General features: G+C 47.6%; 1 protein-coding gene across 1 annotated transcript; it reads left to right on the top strand.

The window, feature by feature from the left end:
- Window positions 1–601: 601 nt before the first annotated feature.
- On the top strand, window positions 602–9,712 carry LOC124023967 (ras-related and estrogen-regulated growth inhibitor-like protein). The gene is made up of 5 exons (XM_046338128.1): window positions 602–965; window positions 1,073–1,129; window positions 2,894–2,967; window positions 5,790–5,938; window positions 9,367–9,712. Exons 1-5 carry the CDS (start codon window positions 914–916, stop codon window positions 9,650–9,652), a joined length of 618 nt encoding a protein of 205 aa, XP_046194084.1. The 5' UTR covers window positions 602–913; the 3' UTR covers window positions 9,653–9,712.
- The last annotated feature ends 337 nt before the right edge of the window (window positions 9,713–10,049 follow it).

Below are 10,049 nucleotides of genomic sequence, written 5' to 3'. Positions count from 1 at the left end.
GAAAGCCTTCCTAGAAGAGTGGAGGCTGTTATAGCAGCAATGTTCCCACATCTAGTGGAAAGTCTTCCCAGAAGAGTGGAGGCTGTTATACCAGCAATGTTCCACCATCTAGTGGAAAGCCTTCCTAGAAGAATGGAGGTGGTTATAGCAGCAATGTTCCAACATCTAGTGGAAAGCCTTCCTAGAAGAATGGAGGTGGTTATAGCAGCAATGTTCCAACATCTAGTGGAAAGCCTTCCTAGAAGAATGGAGGTGGTTATAGCAGTAGAGAGGGGACCAACTCCGTATTAATGCCCCTGATTTTAGAGTGAGATTATTGGACGAGCAGGTGTCCTCACACTGTTGGTCATGTAGTGTATGATGGGCTATTTTATAGGTCACTGAGGTCTTGATGTTACTCTGTGTTGATGGTCTGTGTTGCTATGAGGGAACGCATTCATATAGCTCATTCTAGAACCTACTGAATTGAGTCTCTTCAATGAGGAGAATAAAGAGGGAGGGAGGAAACACAAACACTACATCCCCTCCATGAAAAACAAGAGTGATTCTCATTTATAAAAGCATGCCTCTGATGTCCGTTTCTCACTCACTTCAACCACTGTGTTCGTCATAGTGACGTTGTGATCGAGCTGCTCCTCTCCCTCTCTCTCGGTTCAGAACAGCGCGTGCCTCAGAACCCTGAGATAAGCGGCTGTACGCAGCGCCGGTACCGGGACGCGGCTCCAACAGATCAACACTTGAAGAGAGCGACAGAGTGGAAACGGTCAAACGACTATTGATGCGTCCTGCTCGATTTTTTTTTAAACTCTTCTTTTGTTCATAGTGTAATGTAGACTTCAAGGGATTCGATTTTTCTTTGAAGTGTAAACTTTAACAACCACTTTTTAAATCATAAGGGAATCAAACCGCAATAATGAATGACATAAAACTTGCGGTTTTGGGAGATGAAGGAGTCGGGAAATCAGGTAAGACACATGTTTGTTGTTGTTCGTTTGGTTTGGCTTATTGTTTGTGTCCAAATGTGTACATTTTTCGTAGACTATTGATTTAAACTATCGTATTCCTTCCTCAGCTCTCATCGTTCGATTCCTGACGAGGCGATTTATCGGTGAATATTCCTCATCATCCGGTAAGGTCTCTAACCTACTTAGTTTGCTACAATAGACTTGTGTAACATGAATACAACTTCATGCTAATTATTATGAAACAATCTGTAAACAAAACAAAATAATTTACTTGCAAATGTTTTGTTTTCCAATTGATCTTTGATCCATTGTCATTGCTTTTACGCATCATTACGCACGTCCAGTTCTGCCATAATTACGTAATTGTTCGATTTCCTGACGTTACCAAGTGAACACATTGTCCTTCATCAGATGGTAGATGATTGGCTACAGCTCGGCTACTTCCATCAGAAGTATTTTTCAGTTGTATAGTAGGCTACATGCTGTATTGTAGGCCCACATGCTGTATTGTAGGCCCACATGCTGTATTGTCGGCCTCATGCTGTATTGTAGGCTACGTGCTGTATTGTAGGCTACGTGCTGTATTGTAGGCCACATGCTGTATTGTAGGCTACATGCTGTATTGTAGGCTACGTGCTGTATTGTAGGCCACGTGCTGTATTGTAGGCTACGTGCTGTATTGTAGGCTACGTGCTGTATTGTAAGCTACATGGTGTGTTGTAGGCTACATGCTGTATTGTAGGCTACGTGCTGTATTGTAGGCTACGTGCTGTATTGTAGGCTATTTGCTGTATTGTAGGCTACGTGCTGTGTTGTAGGCTACGTGCTGTGTTGTAGGCTACGTGCTGTGTTGTCGGCTACGTGCTGTGTTGTCGGCTACGTGCTGTATTGTCGGCTACGTGCTGTGTTGTAGGCTACGTGCTGTATTGTAGGCTACATGCTGTGTTGTCGGCTACGTGCTGTGTTGTCGGCTACGTGCTGTATTGTCGGCTACGTGCTGTATTGTCGGCTACGTGCTGTATTGTAGGCTACGTGCTGTATTGTAGGCTACGTGCTGTATTGTAAGCTACATGGTGTGTTGTAGGCTACGTGCTGTATTGTAGGCTACGTGCTGTATTGTAGGCTACGTGCTGTATTGTAGGCTACGTGCTGTATTGTAGGCTACGTGCTGTATTGTAGGCTACGTGCTGTGTTGTCGGCTACGTGCTGTGTTGTCGGCTACGTGCTGTATTGTCGGCTACGTGCTGTGTTGTCGGCTACGTGCTGTATTGTAGGCTACGTGCTGTGTTGTCGGCTACGTGCTGTGTTGTCGGCTACGTGCTGTATTGTCGGCTACGTGCTGTATTGTCGGCTACGTGCTGTATTGTAGGCTACGTGCTGTATTGTAGGCTACGTGCTGTATTGTAGGCTACGTGCTGTATTGTCGGCTACGTGCTGTGTTGTCGGCTACGTGCTGTATTGTAGGCTACGTGCTGTATTATAGACTACAGTGATTCAAAATAAAAGTATCTAGTCAATATTGGTATTAGTCTGTGTGTTGTCATTATTTAATATTGATCATATTTCTATGGATCCAAAGGTTGAATAACACTCCTCCGGGCAGTAGGTTAGATAGTGACTGTTGTGGAAACTGGACTTTACCGTAGCTTCATGTTATCTAATTATTGTCATTTTCTCCCCTCTCTGTCACTCCCCCATCTCACTCTCTCTCTCTCTCTCTGTCTCTCTCTCTCTTTCTCTCTTTCTTTTTTTCTTACTTTCTTTCTTTCTGTCTCTCTTTCTCACTATCCCTCTCTCTCTATCCTTATCTCTCTCTCTCTCTCTCTCTCTCTCTCTTTCTGTCTCTCTCTCTCTTTCTGTCTCTCTCTCTCTCTTTCTGTCTCTTTCTCACTCATCTCTCTCTCTCCCTTTTTCTCTCTCTCATGCAGAATGCATATACAGGAAGCGTCTGTCTATTGATGGTAGACAGCTGAATCTAGAACTCTATGATCCATGCTCACAGGTGAGTTGAGAGGAGGAGGAGAACCACGTTGTTGACCATCATGTTTTGTAAATGTATGGTACAGGATTATAAATGTATGGTACAGGATTATAAATGTATAGTACAGGATTATAAATGTATGGTACAGGATTATAAATGTATGGTACAGGATTATAAATGTATGGTACAGGATTATAAATGTATGGTACAGGATTATAAATGTATGGTACAGGATTATAAATGTATGGTACAGGATTATTTACATTTACATTTAAGTCATTTAGCAGACGCTCTTATCCAGAGCGACTTACAATATTATTATAAATGTATGGTATAAAATATTAAATGTATGGTACAGGATTATAAAGTCAGTGCAGTGAAAACCCCCTAACAGAGTAATCAATCTCACTTATTGTGCCCAGCCAAGCATGCAGCAGTCTCCCTCCCTCCCTGTCTCCCTCCCTCCCTGTTTCCCTGTCTCCCTGTCTCCCTCCCACCCTCCCTGTCTCCCTCCCACCCTCCCTGTCTCCCTGTCTCCCTCCCACCCTCCCTGTCTCCCTGTCTCCCTCCCACCCTCCCTGTCTCTCTCCCTCTTTCCCTGTCTCCCTCCCACTTTCCCTGTCTCCCTCCCACTTTCCCTGTCTCCCTCCCCACCCTCCCTCTTTCCCTGTCTCCCCTCCCACCCTCCCTCTTTCCCTGTCTCCCTCCCACCCTCCCTCTTTCCCTGTCTCCCTCCCACCCTCCCTCTTTCCCTGTCTCCCTCCCACCCTCCCTCTTTCCCTGTCTCCCTCCCACCCGCTGGGGTAACTTTACATCAGAGGACAGGCTTAGTGGAGGCTGGGGTAACTTTACATCAGAGGACAGGCTTAGTGGAGGCTGGGGTAACTTTACATCAGAGGACAGGCTTAGTGGAGGCTGGGGTAACTTTTCATCAGAGGACAGGCTTAGTGGAGGCTGGGGTAACTTTACATGGGAGGCCAGGCTTAGTGGAGGCTGGGGTAATTTACATGGGAGGCCAGGCTTAGTGGAGGCTGGGATAACTTTACATCAGAGGATAGGCTTAGTGGAGGCTGGGGTAACTTTACATCAGAGGACAGGCTTAGTGGAGGCTGGGGTAACTTTTCATCAGAGGACAGGCTTAGTGGAGGCTGGGGTAACTTTTCATCAGAGGACAGGCTTAGTGGAGGCTGGGGTAACTTTACATGGGAGGACAGGCTTAGTGGAGTCTGGGGTAACTTTACATGGGAGGACGGGCTTAGTGGAGGCTGGGGTAACTTTACATCAGAGGACAGGCTTAGTGGAGGCTGGGGTAACTTTACATCAGAGGACAGGCTTAGTGGAGGCTGGGGCAACTTTACATGGGAGGACAGGCTTAGTGGAGGCTGGGGTAACTTTTCATCAGAGGACAGGCTTAGTGGAGGCTGGGGTAACTTTACATCAGAGGACAGGCTTAGTGGAGGCTGGGGTAACTTTACATCAGAGGACAGGCTTAGTGGAGGCTGGGGTAACTTTACATCAGGGGACAGGCTTAGTGGAGGCTGGGGTAACTTTACATGGGAGGCCAGGCTTAGTGGAGGCTGGGGTAACTTTACATGGGAGGCCAGGATTAGTGGAGGCTGGGGTAACTTTACATGGGAGGACAGGCTTAGTGGAGGAGGGGGGTAACTTTACATCAGAGGACAGGCTTAGTGGAGGCTGGGGCAACTTTACATGGGAGGACAGGCTTAGTGGAGGCTGGGGTAACTTTACATGGGAGGACAGGCTTAGTGGAGGCTGGGGTAACTTTACATGGGAGGACAGGCTTAGTGGAGGCTGGGGCAACTTTACATGGGAGGACAGGCTTAGTGGAGACTGGGGTAACTTTACATGGGAGGACAGGCTTAGTGGAGGCTGGGGTAACTTTACATGGGAGGACAGGCTTAGTGGAGGCTGGGGTAACTTTTCATCAGAGGACAGGCTTAGTGGAGGAGGGGGGTAACTTTACATCAGAGGACAGGCTTAGTGGAGGAGGGGGGTAACTTTACATCAGAGGACAGGCTTAGTGGAGGCTGGGGTAACTTTACATCAGAGGACAGGCTTAGTGGAGGCTGGGGTAACTTTTCATCAGAGGACAGGCTTAGTGGAGGCTGGGGTAACTTTACATGGGAGGCCAGGCTTAGTGGAGGCTGGGGTAACTTTACATGGGAGGCCAGGCTTAGTGGAGACTGGGGTAACTTTACATGGGAGGACAGGCTTAGTGGAGGCTGGGGTAACTTTACATCAGAGGACAGGCTTAGTGGAGGCTGGGGTAACTTTACATGGGAGGACAGGCTTAGTGGAGGCTGGGGTAACTTTTCATCAGAGGACAGGCTTAGTGGAGGCTGGGGTAACTTTACATGGGAGGACAGGCTTAGTGGAGGCTGGGGTAACTTTTCATCAGAGGACAGGCTTAGTGGAGGCTGGGGTAACTTTACATCAGGGGACAGGCTTAGTGGAGGCTGGGGTAACTTTACATGGGAGGCCAGGCTTAGTGGAGGCTGGGGTAACTTTACATCAGAGGACAGGCTTAGTGGAGGCTGGGATAACTTTACATCTGAGGACAGGCTTAGTGGAGGCTGGGGTAACCTTACATCAGGGGACAGGCTTAGTGGAGGCTGGGATAACCTTACATCAAGGGACAGGCTTAGTGGAGGCTGGGATAACTTTACATGGGAGGACAGGCTCGTTGTAATGAATGGAATGGGGTTTCTCTCATTCCATTCCAGCCATTTCTATGAGCCCAGCCTCCTTCACCAGCCTCCACTGGTGCGTATCAGATTGCTTGGTTATAGCAACATGTCCTTGCTGTTTGTGTTGCTCTGCAGGCCTGTGAGGGGAAGTCGACTCTGACCGACCAGATCCACTGGGCTGATGGCTTCGTAGTGGTCTATGACATCAGTGACCGCTCCTCCTTCATCAAGGCTAAAGCCATAGTACACCTGATCAGAGAGTTAAACCTGGGAGTGGCCAAAAGGTAACCACGCACCTGTCCAGTCCATCTACTCACCTGTCCAGTCCATCCACTCACCTGTCCAGTCCATCTACTCACCTGTACAGTCCATCCACTCACCTGTACAGTCCATCTACTCACCTGTCCAGTCCATCCATTCACCTGTCCAGTCCATCTACTCACCTGTACAGTCCATCTACTCACCTGTCCAGTCCATCTACTCACCTGTCCAGTCCATCTACTCACCTGTCCAGTCCATCCACTCACCTGTACAGTCCGTCCACCCACCTGTCCAGTCCATCCAGTTCCCCTCACCTACCAAAAGGTAGACTCTCACGCCCGATACAGACCTTCCAGTTCCCCTCACCTACCAAAAGGTAGACTCTCACGCCGATACAGACCTTCCAGTTCCCCTCACCTACCAAAAGGTAGACTCTCACACCGATACAGACCTTCCAGTTCCCCTCACCTACCAAAAGGTAGACTCTCACACCGATACAGACCTTCCAGTTCCCCTCACCTACCAAAAGGTAGACTCTCACACCGATACAGACCTTCCAGTTCCCCTCACCTACCAAAAGGTAGACTCTCACGCCGATACAGACCTTCCAGTTCCCCTCACCTACCAAAAGGTAGACTCTCACGCCGATACAGACCTTCCAGTTCCCTCACCTACCAAAAGGTAGACTCTCACGCCGATACAGACCTTCCAGTTCCCCTCACCTACCAAAAGGTAGACTCTCACGCCGATACAGACCTTCCAGTTCCCTCACCTACCAAAAAGGTAGACTCTCACACCGATACAGACTTTCCATCCACTTGGCGTAGGGGAGAGGGGAGTCAGTGGGACTGACATTCCATCCTAATATTGTCATTGTGCATCAATAGATTGGACGTCGATGTGGGTTTAACAGCCGCCCACACTGCCCAACAACTGTTACATCGTTAGTAATCCCATTAGTAGATTTTACCACAGAGATTCTACTCTCTGGCTCATGTCCATGTGACAATTATTCAGCACTTTTTTTTTTTTTTTTTAAAATTCAGAGCCAAGATCTATTGTCTGTATAGCATTTAGTTCTTGCTGGTAGTAATTCCAATACACCACTACACCACTAACTCATCATTCTGTCCCCATACCAATCCTCTAGTAAATATCTAGCTGCTATTGAATTCTCCTGCCACTATGAGAATTCTATTGCTGTTGAGGTGTCTCATGTCATCTCTCTATTATGGCTGAACTGATTGTTGGAATGTTTTCACTAGTGGTATTCTGGGTGATGAGGAAACATCTGTCTAATGGGATGAGGGAACATCTGTCTAATGGGATGAGGGAACATCTGTCTAATGGGATGAGGGAACATCTGTCTAATGGGATGAGGGAACATCTGTCTAATGGGATGAGGGAACATCTGTCTAATGGGATGAGGGAACATCTGTCTAATGGGATGAGGGAACATCTGTCTAATGGGATGAGGGAACATCTGTCTAATGGGATGAGGGAACATCTGTCTAATGGGATGAGGGAACATCTGTCTAATGGGATGAGGGAACATCTGTCTAATGGGATGAGGGAACATCTGTCTAATGGGATGAGGGAACATCTGTCTAATGGGATGAGGGAACATCTGTCTAATGGGATGAGGAACATCTGTCTAATGGGATGAGGGAACATCTTTCTAATGGGATGAGGGAACATCTGTCTAATGGGATGAGGGAACATCTGTCTAGTGGGATGAGGGAACATCTGTCTAGTGGGATGAGGGAACATCTGTCTAGTGGGATGAGGGAACATCTGTCTAGTGGGATGAGGGAACATCTGTCTAGTGGGATGAGGGAACATCTGTCTAGTGGGATGAGGGAACATCTGTCTAGTGGGATGAGGAACATCTGTCTAGTGGGATGAGGGAACATCTGTCTAGTGGGATGAGGGAACATCTGTCTAGTGGGATGAGGGAACATCTGTCTAATGGGATGAGGGAACATCTGTCTAATGGGATGAGGGAACATCTGTCTAATGGGATGAGGGAACATCTGTCTAATGGGATGAGGGAACATCTGTCTAATGGGATGAGGGAACATCTGTCTAATGGGATGAGGGAACATCTGTCTAATGGGATGAGGGAACATCTGTCTAATGTGGATGAGGGAACATCTGTCTAGTGGGATGAGGGAACATCTGTCTAGTGGGATGAGGGAACATCTGTCTAGTGGGATGAGGGAACATCTGTCTAGTGGGATGAGGGAACATCTGTCTAGTGGGATGAGGGAACATCTGTCTAGTGGGATGAGGGAACATCTGTCTAGTGGGATGAGGGAACATCTGTCTAGTGGGATGAGGGAACATCTGTCTAGTGGGGATGAGGGAACATCTGTCTAATGGGGATGAGGAAACATCTGTCTAATGGGGATGAGGAAACATCTGTCTAATGGGGATGAGGAAACATCTGTCTAATGGGGATGAGGAAACATCTGTCTAATGGGGATGAGGAAACATCTGTCTAATGGGGATGAGGAAACATCTGTCTAATGGGGATGAGGAAACATCTGTCTAATGGGGATGAGGGAACATCTGTCTAATGGGGATGAGGGAACATCTGTCTAATGGGGATGAGGGAACATCTGTCTAGTGGGATGAGGGAACATCTGTCTAGTGGGATGAGGGAACATCTGTCTAATGGGGATGAGGAAACATCTGTCTAATGGGGATGAGGGAACATCTGTCTAGTGGTCTAATGGGGATGAGGGAACATCTGTCTAATGGTCTAATGGGGATGAGGGAACATCTGTCTAATGGTCTAATGGGGATGAGGAAACATCTGTCTAATGGTCTAATGGGGATGAGGAAACATCTGTCTAATGGGGATGAGGGAAGATCTGTCTAATGGGATGAGGGAAGATCTGTCTAATGGGATGAGGGAACATCTGTCTAATGGGATGAGGGAACATCTGTCTAAGGGTCTTCTGGGCAATGACGGAACATTTCTCTAAGGGTCTTTTGGGTAATGAGGGAGTCTTCGCCCACAGCATTCAAAGTTACGACATACTGTAAATGCCTCAGCAAAATAGTTTGTGGACAACAACAACAACAGACCTACAGTTTAGCACTGACATATACAATGACGATACCCTCAACTCTCCATCGAGGTTTTAGTCTCGTAGGTTACATCTGAAAAGGGCACTCTATTCCCTATAAAGAGAGCAATACTCTGGACTGCTTCTTGACCTCATTTTGACATGCCTCTGGTAAGAAATAGTGTCAAGTAAAATGGAAGAGGGTGTCATTTTCAGATGTCCCATAGTCTTTAAATGTCACTACCGTGTACTCAACCTGTCCTCCTGGTTTGTCTTGTCTTACATCCAGGGACTCATTATGTCCGTCCTTACTGTGTCTCATATATTTTCATTTCCTGCTCACCCTGTCTTCATCCTCCTCCTCTCTTTCCCCTCAGGGATGCAGACACTCTGGTGTTCCTGGTGGGTAACAAGCAGGACCTGTGCCACGTGAGGGAGGTGCGTCGAGAGGAAGGCCAGCGCCTGGCAGCCGAGTCCCAGACCCAGTTCTACGAGCTCTCAGCCGCAGAACACTGCCAGGAAGTGGTCCTCATGTTCTCGAAGATGGTCCACAACGCCAGCCTTGGGGGCAAGGCCAAGGAGAGGAGACGGAGACCTAGTGGCTCCAAGTCCATGGCCAAACTCATCAATAATGTCTTCGGGAAGCGGAGGAAATCGGTGTGAAAGGGGAGATGGGAAAGGTCAAGTGTTTACCCCAGGCCTAAAGAAGCCTTGTTACTTCGTTACTCCCTTGGGACTGTTGTTGAACGGTGAAAGGGATTGTGGGAAAAGGTCGATAACGTTGAACGGACCCACCACCGACAACAACATGGGCTTCACCTACTTTACTTGCTGTTGCTATTATTATTGTTGATCATGAAAGAGTCAATAATAATTAGACCTCCACTCCTCTGGTTGCCAACCACCAAGGACAGCTCTATGTGGTATAAATGGTTCTGCACTTAGAACAGAGCTTAGTGGACTGATAGGACTGCTGCTGCTTACAGACTTTCTGACTCGTGCTTACCATACTCGCTACTGTGTGTGTGTGTGTGTGTGTGTGTGTGTGTGTGTGTGTGTG

This window comes from Oncorhynchus gorbuscha, unplaced genomic scaffold (assembly GCF_021184085.1).
Source record: "Oncorhynchus gorbuscha isolate QuinsamMale2020 ecotype Even-year unplaced genomic scaffold, OgorEven_v1.0 Un_scaffold_1743, whole genome shotgun sequence".
Taxonomy (NCBI): domain Eukaryota; kingdom Metazoa; phylum Chordata; class Actinopteri; order Salmoniformes; family Salmonidae; genus Oncorhynchus; species Oncorhynchus gorbuscha.
The sequence above is the reverse complement of the archived record's forward strand: the minus strand, read 5'-3'. Positions and strand labels throughout refer to the sequence as shown.

Bases quoted from the DNA above. Each gene is read 5' to 3' on its own strand.
- LOC124023967 (XM_046338128.1), top strand. From the start codon at position 914: ATGAATGACATAAAACTTGCGGTTTTGGGAGATGAAGGAGTCGGGAAA. The intron at 2,968-5,789 runs GTGAGTTGAGAG...GTTGCTCTGCAG, and splicing joins TCTATGATCCATGCTCACAG to GCCTGTGAGGGGAAGTCGAC. The intron at 5,939-9,366 runs GTAACCACGCAC...CTTTCCCCTCAG, and splicing joins AACCTGGGAGTGGCCAAAAG to GGATGCAGACACTCTGGTGT.